Source organism: Stegostoma tigrinum, chromosome 30 (assembly GCF_030684315.1).
Source record: "Stegostoma tigrinum isolate sSteTig4 chromosome 30, sSteTig4.hap1, whole genome shotgun sequence".
Lineage (NCBI taxonomy): Eukaryota > Metazoa > Chordata > Chondrichthyes > Orectolobiformes > Stegostomatidae > Stegostoma > Stegostoma tigrinum.
The window spans coordinates 26,597,644-26,610,686 of record NC_081383.1 but is presented as its reverse complement, the minus strand read 5'-3'; the positions used below and the strand labels follow the sequence as shown (position 1 = coordinate 26,610,686).

Genomic DNA, 13,043 nt, shown 5'->3' with positions numbered 1-13,043 from the left:
CTAGCTGAAAAAAAACTACAGTTGCATTTATTGAAAAAGCAAAAATGAGGTTCAAAGTTTTACAGAAGTCAGGCAAGATAACTATACAGGAGGAAAGCGATTGCTGAAGAGAAAGCAACCAATTTTATGCAGTGTCTTTATATCAATAGCTGGAATATTACAAACAAAATAGAGTAACTAAAGACACATGGACGGATTGATCTGTTAGCAATGACAAATCCAGCTGCAACTTTAGTGAGAATGAAAGTGAGAAATTTAAGCTTTAATATTCACAGGAGTTCTTGCACCTTGTGACAGGTAGCACCCTGTCTCTTGACCAGAAGCACAGATGATTAGGGAAGAAAAATATCACTATTTATAGCTCCAGATTATAAAAGGCATGTAATGTTGCATATTGATACAGCAACATAGATACCCACAGAATTTGTAAAAATGGAATATACAAGTGGATGAGCAGAATCTACAAAAGCACTAGCATGATACTAAAAGAATCACAGAATCCCTACAGTGTGAAGACAGGCTATTCAGTCCTTGAGTCCACATTGACCCTCCAAACAGCATCCCACCTAGACCCACTGCATCCCTCTAATCCTAAATTTCTCATGGTTAACTCACCAAGCCTGCATATCCCTGACCACTATGAGCAATTTCGGCACGATCAACTCACCTAATCTGCATAGATTTGGACTGTGGGAGGAAACTGGAGCACCCAGAGGAAACCCAATGGGAGAATGTCTGTGTGGAGTTTGCACAGTCACCCAAGGGTGGAATCAAACCTGCGTCCCTGGCAGCAGCACTAGTCACTGAGCTACTGTGCGGTGTCCAAAAACAAGGAACAATTTGATGGATTTGTTCACAGAATTAAATGCTTGTGTATTTTCAGAGCAATTCAATGACCGATCTCATTCATTTCATCTTTGGTTTTTTTGTTGAAAATTGGTTTATGAGCACAACATTGTAATGATCAGGAATCAAACCCAGGTCAACTGCTTAGAAGGCAGATATGCTCACCGGTGTTCTGCCAGAATTTCTGTGGCATAGGAAAGTATCTTAGCAGAAGAAGCACATTTAACTGCATATGCAGATCAGAATGCATGTAAAATGTGATGAAGGGAGATTTACCAGAACAAGAATGGGAATTAATTTACTGAATATATTCAGGATCATTAGTCAAGTAGTGTTTCATCAATGAAACATGTGAACCTTAATATTGGTGAAAGTAATGAATCAGGAATAAAAGATCTACTGATAAATAAAACATTTGGTAATTCTTACACATTTCAGTCTACTGTGGATATTTCTTGTATATTATACCAAGCATTTTACATAAACTACTAACCATTCTGTGCCCCATTGTGGTCTGAATAGGATATTGTGCTTTCTGTCAATGTCACCACAGTCCAGTCTTCAGTTTGTTTGAAAGTGAAATTAAACATTCAGTAAACAAGATCAGATAAATTGTTAAGCTGCAGCATTTCACCTTATGTGGATGTAAAAGATAACAATTAAAGAAAAATAGAATGTGGAGCTGGATGAACACAGCAGGCCAAGCAGTATCTTGGGAGCACAAGGGTCTAGGGCTGAAACGTCAGCTTTTGTGCTCCCAAGATAATGCTTGGCCTGCTGTGTTCATCCAGCTCCACACTTCGTTATCTCAGATTCTCCAGCATCTGTAGTTCCCATTATCTCTGAATTAAAGAAAAGTAATCTGCTTAAGTCAATCTTACTCCTTTCCTCACAAACACGGACTTTACTAACTGAGTACAATGTCCAATTTGACTTACTCCTTATACCCAATTCAAGGATAAACCACATCATTTAAACCTTCATAATATACAGGAAGACCAAGAAAAACAGGGATAGAGTCCAGGATGCATTGAGATCAGAAAATGAAGAAACCAGATGCAGTCACAGCATTTATGGAGAGAGAACCAGAGTTATATTTCTGGTTTCCTTCAAAATTCAGGATATACTAAGATGGTGAGAGCATGGTAACACTGAGCACTGAGATTGAACCATGCTGATAGACACCTGCCCCCACACCACCACCCTCACCCCCATCCCAGGCCCAAGGTGACTTTCCACATCAAGCAGATGTTCACCTGCACATCCGCCAATGTGGTATACTGCATCCGAAGTACAGAGTGTGGCTTCCTCTACGCTGGGGAAACCAAGCGGAGGCTTGGGGACTGCTCTGCAGAACACCTACACTCGGTTCACAGTAAACAACTGCACCTCCCAGTTGCGAACCATTTCAACTCCCCCTCCCATTCCTTAGACGACATGTCCATCCTGGGCCTCCTGCAGTGCCATAATGATGCCACCTGTAGGTTGCAGGAACAGCAACTCATATTCCGCTTGGGAACTCTGCAGCCCAATGGTATCAATGTGGACTTCACAAGCTTCAAAATCTCCCCTTCCCCTACTGCAGCCCAAAACCAGCCCACCTCACCCCGCCTCCCTAACCTGTTCTTCCTCTCACCTATCCCCTCCTCCCACCTCAAGCTGCACCTGCATTTTCTACCTACTAACCTCATCCCACCTCCTTGACCTATCCATCCTCCCTGGACTGACCTATCCCCTCCCTACCTCCCCACGCATACTCTCCTCTCCACCTATCTTCTCCTCTATCCATCTTCGGTCCGCCTCCCCCTCTCTCCCTATTTATTTCAGAATCCTCTCCCCCCCCCCCCCCTCCCTATTTATTTCAGAATCCCCCCCCCCCGATGAAGGGGCTAGGCCCGAAATGTCAGCTTTTGTGCTCTTAAGATGCTGCTGGGCCTGCTGTGTTCACCCAGTCCCACACTTTGTTATCCTGCTAGACATGGCCATGTGACTTGAACATTTGGAACGGTGCAATCTGGGAGTTGTAGTTCTCAAAATTTCAGCCGGCAATCGGTGCGCATGCGCCGCTCCGCCTTCCTCGCGCTTGGTCCGTGGCTGCAGTAGGTTAGAGGGCCCTCGCTAGGATGGACAGCTTCTCTTCAGATTTCTCCTCAGGCGGGCCTGGAGGAGGGAAGGTGGACTCCGGGATGATCATGGAGCAGGTGAAACTGCAAATCGCCGTGGCAAACGCACAGGAACTTTTACAGGTTGGTAGGCGCTAAAGAGTATCCAACAGTAGGACCTGGCTCCATGGAGCTCCTCCCTCCAGTTACCGTCCTCACCGGTTCCCGCGGTATGATGGTCGGCCGGTCCGACCAATGAGAATTCAGGCGACGAGGGGGCGGGGGAAATCATTGCATATGACGTCATGGGCACGGTGTCTTGAAGGCAAAGGTCAATCTTCCTTTACAGCGTTCGCCCCCCACGTGGAGGACAAGGACATTGAAAATCCCAACTGAAGCTGGCAACCAGGAAGTTTGCAGGTTTTTTTATTTTTAATGAATGGAATTTTCCATTTCTCAATGCTACGATATCCTGAAAAAAAATCAATCCAATGTAGCTTTGTTAGCTCCTCGAATAGAGTAACAAATTTCAAGGACCTTCCCAGGTCTAGCAAAGGACATAGAGATCGAAAGCACGGAAACAGACCCTTTGGTCAACTCTTCCATATTATCGATTTGTTACCTCTAGGCTTAACTATCATAACACACTTCTACTTGGTCTCCCACATTCAACCTCCTTGTAATCTTAGTGATACCTGAAACTCTGCTCACCTGCAACAAAACTTGTTAACCCATCAACTCTGTGTTCCCTCACATACAAAGGTTCCTTTTTGTAAGCAACATATTAAAATTTTCATCATCTATTTAATTCCTGGCTGTGTTCATCCTTATCTCCCCACACAATTCAAACTTTGAGACCTCAAGAATTCATTTATTCAGATTCCAGCAATGCGTTTATTCATTGCTTCACTATTGGTGGCTGTTGCTACAGTTGCCAAAGCTTTTGTATCCCAAACCACTTGCAATAATTGCCAACATACCTTTGACTTCGTGGTCATATTGTTATATCTGCATGTTAACTTTTGGTTGTTAAGAAGGATCACTGGACCCACAGATGCTGCCAGACCCCCCCGAGTTTCTCCAGCAATTTATGTTTCTGTTTCTGTTAATTTTTTGAGTTTTGACGATATTTCAATGCCTTTAAACACCAATAGTCAATAGTTTCCCACCATCCGTTAGTAGCAAATATACCAACTTTTTCTGACCTGTCTATTCCAAACTCTTTCTGTCCTTTAATTACTCCACTACTCATGCTGTTATGTTACCCTAACCTTGTGAACACATTGAGCCAAGTAAAATGATATGAGGACTAATGAACAAAAGCGTTGTCAAAAAGGTAGGATATAAGGAGTGAAATAAAACAAGGATGCTGATGATCTGGAACAAGAACGTAAATTGCTTGAGAAACTTAGCAGGTCTGGCAGTGTCTGTGAAGAGAAAAGAGGTAATGTTTCGAGATCTGTGATCCTTTTTCAGATGGATATAAGGAGTGTCTGAATGGAGGAAGGAGTGCCAACAAGGCAACTGCAGACTTTAGGACCAAAGCAGCTGAAAGCATGCCCTACACTATCTTAGGGAGGGAGTTGTAGAATTTTGGCTAAATGGCATTTGGTATGCTCGCCTTTACTAGTAGGTGGATTGAGTATAGGAGTTGGGAGGTCATGTTGCAGATGTACTGCACATTGGTTAGGCCAGCATCGGAATACTGCATACAGTTCTGGTCTCCCTACAGTTCTGGTCTCCCTGTTCAAGGAAGGATGGTGTGAAACTTGAAAGGGTTCAGAAAAGATTTACAAGGATATTGTCAGGGTTGGAGGGTTTGAGCTTTAGTTAGAGGCTGAGTAGACTGGGGTTATTTTCTCTGGAATGTCAGAAGCTGAAGGGTGACCTTATAGAAGCCTATGAAACCACCATGAGGGGCATGGATAAGGTAAATAGACAAGGTTTTTTCCTTGGGGTTGAGGAATTCAAAACTACTGGGCATAGGTTTAAGGTGAGAAGGGGAAAAAGGTTCCTAAGAGGCAACTTTTTCATACAGAAGGTGCATGTATGGAATGAGCTGCTAGAGGAAGTGTTGGGGGCTGGTACAATTATGGCATTTAAAAAGACACCTGGATGGCATATGAGTAGGAAGGGTTTAGAGGGATATGGGCCAAATGCTGGCAAATGGGACTAGATTTATTTAGGATATGTGGCCGGCATGGATCGGTTGGACTGAGGGATGTATTTCTGTGCTGTATATGTCAATGTCTAACATGTTTGCATAATTAAGTCCAGAACCAAAGATTACTGGTTAGTTTGGTTTCTTAAACAAAAAAAAATAAAGATGACTAGGTTGTCTTGTGTCCCTTTAGGAAAGGTGAAAACTTTGAATTGTTAATGGCATTATCAAGACTTTTTTTAATGGTATGTGGGCCTCAGTGCCAAATTCAGTATTGTTCCCCATCTTTAGTTGCTAGGTAGTTTCAAAGGCTGGGTAATCACAGTACAGCAGGTCCAGGTAAGGTTGGCAGATTTCCATTCTTAAAGGACATTGGTGAACCAGATGGCCTTTTACGTATATGTAAGTGTATGAATGAGAAGCAGAAATAGTCCTATTGGCCACTACATGCCTGTTCCAGTATTCTGTATGTTTGTATATTTGCATCTACCCCAGATAATATTTGAAGCCCTTGCCTAACAGGAATCTGTCTAATTTTGCCTTTAAAATGCTCAATGATACTTCCTCCACCTCCTTCTGAGACAGAAAGTTCTGAAGTCTCAAAACAGCACGAGAAAAAAGCTTCCACCTTTTCTGAAAACCATGCAGGCTATTAGATCATAGAAGTTATCATAGAGTCACTACAGTGTGGAAACAGGCCCTTCGGCCCTACAAGTCCACACCGGCCTTCAGACCATCCCACCCAGACCCATCACCCTATACCCCACCTAATCTACACAACCCTGAACACAATGGGCAGTGTAACGTGGCCAAACCACCGAGTCTGCACATCTTTAGACTGCAGAAGGAAAACCAGAGAACCCGAAGGAAACCCACGCAGACACAGGGAGAATGTGCAGACTCCACACAGATGGTCGCCCGAGGGTGGAATTGAACCTGGGTCTGTGACGCTGTGAAGCAGCTGTGCTAGCCACTGAGCCACCTTGCCGCCCAAGTCTTGGAGATCATTTCTAATTGGAGATGTTGTTAAACACCTCTGGGGCAGGTGGTACTTGAACTTAGGATTCCTGGCCCAGAGGTAGGGACACTGCCACAGGACACTCTATTGAGAGACTTCTATTTCAAATAAGTTGCTTCTCACTCTTCTAAACTCCTATTGAATCAAGCCCATTCTGTCTACCCTTTCCTCATGAGGCGATCTTCTCAGCCCAGTAAACTTAAAAACTGTCTTCGGTGTTTTTACATCCTTAAATAAGTAGTCCAGCACTTCACTGATGTCTCAGTTATGCTGTATATAACTGACACATTGCTTTCTTTCAGTTGTATTCAATTCCTTTTGTAATAAAGAATAGCATTCCATTATCTTTAGTTACTTGCTGTATATGCAGGCTAATACTTTACAACAGTTACTAGAACGCCTAGATCTTGCACCTCAGAATGCTGCAGTTTTTTTTAACCATTTAAGTAACTTTTCTTTTATTCTTCCTGCCAAAATGAATGTTCAAATTTCCTTTTCCTACATTCCATCTGCCATATTTTTGCCCGCTCACTCAACCAATCTGTATTCATCTGAAACTTTGATGTGTTCTCTTCGCAACATGCCTTCATACTTCCATCAAGTGTTCACTACAGTTGATTCTGGCTTCATGGTCAGGATTACTGAGACTAGCTTTTTAATTCCAGGTTTTATTAATTAAATTTAAATTCCACCAGGGATTTGTTTGGGCCTGTGGACTACTGGACTGGTGATGTTACCACCATGCCAATGCCTCAGTCTTCAGTGGAAGAGAGGCTCGGAGGTGGATATTGTGGTTAGTTAATGCACAGAGTTAGAACCATGGGTATAAGTGAGGCGTTAAGAAGTCTAAAGATAATGAGGACTTTGAGGATTTTACCAGCAGTTAAGCTGAGGCAGAGTGCAATGTGGCATTGTTACATAGGTGTAAGCAAGTGAATTTAGAGTGTTACGGACCAGGCCAGACGCCCTGAAAATAGTTTAAGAAGGTGGCACAGACCCTAACTTTTTCTTATTTCAATGGCAGATGTGAACTGGGTGTTCCTGGTGTGATGCAACTGGTCAAACTACTCTTCTTAAAGCAAAACAAAATGTATTTAAACACTACAGTTGAAACATGAACAAAAGAAAGTGGAATTTAGAGTAATTTAATTATTGGACCTGATACAGCAACTTAACTAATTAACTGTTCCAATATAGTGACAAGCCATAAACACACCACTTGGCAAAACGATAAATTCAAACACAGATTCTAACAGACAGGGGGGCACATCATCGTGAGAGAGATTTCAGAGAAAGTCAAAGGAACCCTTTACTGAAGCTTGTAACAATTCTGGTACTCAAAATATATTGTGACTGTTACAGCTTGAAAAAGCTTTATGAAAAAAAACTCGTGAACTGGGAGAACTGACCACTCCCCTTCCATTGCTTAAGCAGTTACTTCCTAGACTCTTTGGAACCACTGCCTTTACAACCTCTCTTCAAAAAAAAACTGAGGACAAAATAACCTTTTTAAAATGACAGATGGCTGGATGTGTGGCATCAGATATGACGCTGTGGTTGCAAACTGCCATTTGTCTTTCTGGGATGGAGTCACTGACAGTCCGGGCTGGGGAAAGTCACAGGCCCCAGTGTTGCTGCCAACCCAAGCTCAGTTGGCTCCTTAGAATTCCATTTCCCAGTTATTGGACCCTGCTGTACCCCCGAGCCCAGGCCCTAGTGGATAGTGTCTTCACATGCCACCTTTCATGTTCAATATTTTGGTCTCCTCAACATACGTTTGAAGGTTACTTCTGTCTAAACAATAGTGAATTGAGAGACAGAATGGTAGAGAGTGATGGTGCTGAGGTACAGCGTATATTCAGGATGAATGCTGTGTTGTAGGATAATGTTGCTAAGGGCCAGCATGTAGTAGAAATTGGCAGAGGCTAAAGCTGAATCTTTAGGGCACACCAGACCTAATAGTTCTGGCACAGGAAGAGAACTACAGGCAATTCTTTCATGATAATTGTAAGACAATAATGGAACTAGGTATGCGCAGTCCCAGTGTGTAACACTAGAGGAAAGGCCATGGAGTTGGATGTTGTGTCCAGCTATGTCAAAGTCTACAAAAGGATGAGGAGGGATGGTTTATCTCATTCACAGAGGATGTCTTCAATTAGCTTTGACTCTTATACAGGCAAAAGGAATTCATTTGTACATCGCATTGTTTTTCATTGGAAAAAGCGGGGGCCATGGCAACTACCAATCTACATTTCCATGGCAACACCTGGATCAATCAAAGTCTATCTTCCTGTTTTGACAACTAAGATTGACAGTTGACTGCTCTTGTTGTATCTCCATGCCATTAATGACTCAACCAATTAGTACCGTTTCCCATTCTGTATATAGTTGTGTCTCTTTTTAAAGTATGTTTTTATGTCCTATTCCTAATGAGTGCATGATGAAAAGCTTTGACTTCTCGATTCCTTTTAGCAATGTTTAAGGTAAGTACTACCAAATAACATTGAAGTTGAAATCTCCAGAAATTTTACCATCACAAGATCTAGAAAGACTGTCAAATCACCCATGTATTGTATAGACTCCTGGAACCTTAAATCTCTCAGTTCTTGTTTCTATGTAAATGGTTTTGCAAATACCCTAATGTATACATATTTTCACTCAATGTATGTAATTGTATCATGGGGCTTGAGGGTGAAGAGGGTATAATCTTATGGTTTAGAAGTTCAATGCTGATAAACAAAGGAACAAGATGAAACCATATGACTGACTGCCATGTGCAGTAATGTGCTAGCAGGAGGTTGCATACATAATTATCTGTAGTAGATTGAGCAGCGTGAGATTTTCATGTAAAATAAATTTGTGTTACTTAATCTGCTTTACTTATCAATAATACAAGAAATGTGACAGTGGCTTCTTCTGGACATGATGAGTTTGGAAAGGGCATCAGGGAAAGTTAAGAGAAAAACTAAGAAAAAGTGTGTGTTACATAACATTTTTATCCATGCATCATAGTGGTGCCATAAATCTATTATCACTTCGTTGAGGCACCAAATCTACACCAAATAAATATCGTAAGTAGGTATAATGAGAGTCTAGACAATGAACGTGGGAGACAATTCAATTCCAAGCTGATACTGACTCACACAATATACACACCCACTTAACTTCTCATGAGCAACTAACGGATCAAGATTGAGGGCAGTAACTACAGGTGATTTACTGTTCCCTGTACAAAACTGCTGAGACCAATTATAGCCCTGCAGCAGCCATCCTGGCTGAGACCAGACACCGGTTATTTATTGTATATGGCATCTTCAACAGAAGTATTACCCCCGGTACTTAATTAATCTGACTCAGTAATGTCCTTGAGGGAAAAAAAGTATGCTTTTTTTTAACCTGGTCTGGCCTACGTGTGGCTCCAGATCCACACTTTGGTTGACTCCAACTACCTTCCCGGGCAATAAAGGATAAGCAATAAATGCTGACCTAGCCACTGTCCACATCCCATGAATAAATAAAGCAAACCTAACAAAGGTATGATTGATGCTGAACTTAAACAAGAGATTTAAATAATAGGCCAAAAAAATCGGCTATGAGAAGCTTTTTTTTAAAAGGGAGAATTGGAGTGGAGCATCCTGATACTTTTGGATGGCCAAGCCTTTGATCTTCCTCATATCTTGAGTCTGACCCTGATGCCAAAAGCACTGTTATCAGGTTTACATGTCACAATCCTACCTGGGAAAATGTATGTCAGCAACATATTAATAGTGCATGGACATTTATGTCACTGGAGTTGAAATGCAGAGTAAGAATATTCGTTTTGTGTCATTTCAGAGAATGACTGATAAGTGTTTCAGAAAGTGTATTGGCAAGCCAGGAAGTTCACTGGACAACTCTGAACAGGTAATACTTTCTGGTTTATGGAGCAAAGAACAGTACAGAACATGAACAGGCCTTTCGGGTCACAAAAACTGCACCCACACATGGACACCTTTCTAAACTAAAACTTTGTGTCATTGCAGCGTCTGTATTCCTTACCTATTCTTGTAGCTTTCAAGATGCCTCTTAAACGTTGCTATTGTATCTGCTTCCAACACCATCTCACGTCTCCTTTAAATTTACCCCCTTTTTACCTTAAGCCTATGCTCCCTAGTAATTGGCATTTCTACCCTGGTAAAAGACTCTGACTATCTATTCTATCTGTGTCTCTCATATCAATCTCCCTTTCAGGAAGTCCATTGAGAGTCATAATAATCAAAAAACTTCTCCTTATTTTACCTCTGGCCATAATACTAATTACACACAATCTGCATTCTCTATTTCCTGATCCTTCAGCTACTGGATACTTGCAGCAGAACTGCCTCTGCTGTGGAATAGCCAACAAAATTAATTGTCACTGAGTCGCTGGTCACTTGAATTTGTGTAAATGTTTGAAAGTATGTTAATCTTTTAGAGCTTTTGGCATGATAAGTATGATAACCATCTAATCCTGTATGGTAGGAAAACTCTTGTAGTCCCTTTTAGAAGACAGACCTGCTTCTCTTCTCTATTTGTGTTGCTATTTTCCCATTTCTTCTTTCCTGTTTAGACTCAGCTCTGTAACACAACAGCTAAGAAAGCGCAACAATGCCTCTACATCAGGAAGCTAAGGAAATTCAGTATGTCTGTAAAGACTCTTACCAATTCTTATGGATGCACGATAGAAAGCATTTTGTCTGTTGCGTCATGGCTTGTTATGGCAACTGCCCTGCCAGGACTGGAAGAAGCTACAGAGTTATGAATACAGCCAAGTCCATCATGCAAGCCAGCCTTTCATCCATTGATTCCACTTATACTTCTTACTGCTTCACAAAGACAGCCAACATAGTCAAAAACCCCTCCCACCCCAGTTATATTCTCTTCCAACCTCCTCTTTTGGGCAGAAGATACAAAAACTTATACGCATGTACCAAGAACAGCTTCTTCTCCATTGCTATTAGCTGTCTGAATAGACTTAAATTTTAAGTTTAGAATTAATCACATTCTATGTGCACCTTCTCTGCCGCTGTAACACGCTATTCATTGCTCTGCTCTGTTACTCTTCTGTACTTTATATGGTATTATCTGCCTATACTGCACACAAAATCAAAACTTTTCACTGTACCTAGGTGCATTTGACATGAGTGATTTTCGCCAGTATATCTCACCTCAAAACTGGAAGTATTTACTGAGATGTGTTCACTTTGTATCTTCTACGTCAGCTAAATCCTGGAATCTTCATGCTGAAATTCATCTTGTAATAATATCACTTATACTCTTCCGAATGATGGTTAGGAATTATTTAATTTGAAGATGGAAGTCTGGAAGAATGCTTTTTATTCTAAGGACTCCTGCTTTCCAAGGGAGAAAATGATAAGCAGTCATTAAATTCACATCTGTTTTTGAAAATATTGTTTTCTTGCTTTGTAAAATATTATAGTAGGAAAGGATTTGGTGGCTGTCCTATGGCTCTTAGATAGTAATGGAATTTTTTCAGCACTCATCGTGGACATGGCATCACCAAATTTAGTCTAGTAGGAAATAGGAACTAGTTTGTGGAATGATATCCTTGAGCCTCAGCATTTAAAATCGGAGCCACTCGCTAACCCTTGTGTATTGAATTGGATTTATACTCCACTTTTCATTTAACCGTATCTTTCAGAAATGTATAGCAATGTGTATGGATCGATACATGGATGCCTGGAACACAGTATCACGGACGTATAACTCCAGACTACAACGAGAGCGAGCTCAAATGTAGCTGCACGGCAGAAGAGGAAAGGAATAGCTTCGACTGTATTTGTACGTGGAGAGAAGACCTCGAGTAAGGGAGAAATGTACGCAAAGTAAATGTGTATGTCTGAGAGAAAAGTGGCTAAACTGCCTAGGTTATAACACAATTGTGTCAGCCTGTATTCTGTGGACTTAATTATGATCATAATAAAAGTAGATGATTGTGAACGTTAGTTTTCTTTATGCTTCTATCATACCTGATCAACGATATCATACTTAGAACATGTTTCACCTCTGTGACAGCATTCACTTCCATAGCACCATGGTGTTGCAGAATATCTGGGGATGCTTTACAACAATGTTGTTTTGGAATAGGTCCTCAAGTAAAACACCCTGATGATTCATTGGGTTGAGACAATGCTAAGTGTTTCCATTAGGCATGCAGTATGGAAGATCCCATCAGCACTCTGCACAGCGTGCTAATTCTAATAGTTGTTATAACCGGCCTTAGCCCACTAGCATAAGGGAAAGGAAAAAACCCTTTATATTCCCTACGTAGTAATTCTTGTGGCTACCTTTCAGGGACAGGGTTGGGTTATTTGGACAAATTAATGGGACGTTCAGAACGTGCAATTAGCAAGTCAGAATTTTTTTAAATGATAGATTTAGAAGAATGACTTATGTATATTGTAACTACATTATTATACTTGCAAAGCTTGTCAAGTTTTTTTCTCTTAAATACTAGGTGTGAACAGAAACCTGAGCTAGATCTTGGGTTCTGGATATTGCTGGCTAGGCCAGAATGCTTTATCCATTCCTAATTGCTCTTGAGCAAGTGTTGGTGAGCTGCCGTCATTAACTGCTGCAATCTAAATGGTGTTGGTACACCTACAGTGTTATTTGGAAGAGAGTTCCAGAATTTTGATGCAGTGACTGAAAGAGTGGCAAGGTACTATTCCAAATGGGCAGTGTTCCCCTGAATCTGCTATCCTCTTCCTAGATGATAGAAGCCGTGGGTTTGGAAGGTACTGTCAGAGGAGCTTGAATGAGTAATTGCAGTGTGCCTTGTAGATTGTGCACACTGCAGCCAAGAGAGGGGAATGAATGCTGAAGGTGTTGGATGGTGCCGATCAGTGGGCTTCTTTGTTCAGGATAGTTTCGCTCA

The 13,043-nt window shown here is 41.4% G+C and overlaps 1 protein-coding gene across 1 annotated transcript; it reads left to right on the top strand.

Moving 5' to 3' along the window:
- Positions 1 to 2,902: 2,902 nt before the first annotated feature.
- On the top strand, positions 2,903 to 12,106 carry timm13 (translocase of inner mitochondrial membrane 13 homolog (yeast)). The gene is made up of 3 exons (XM_048559426.2): positions 2,903 to 3,092; positions 9,962 to 10,030; positions 11,808 to 12,106. Exons 1-3 carry the CDS (start codon positions 2,970 to 2,972, stop codon positions 11,904 to 11,906), a joined length of 291 nt encoding a protein of 96 aa, XP_048415383.1. The 5' UTR covers positions 2,903 to 2,969; the 3' UTR covers positions 11,907 to 12,106.
- The last annotated feature ends 937 nt before the right edge of the window (positions 12,107 to 13,043 follow it).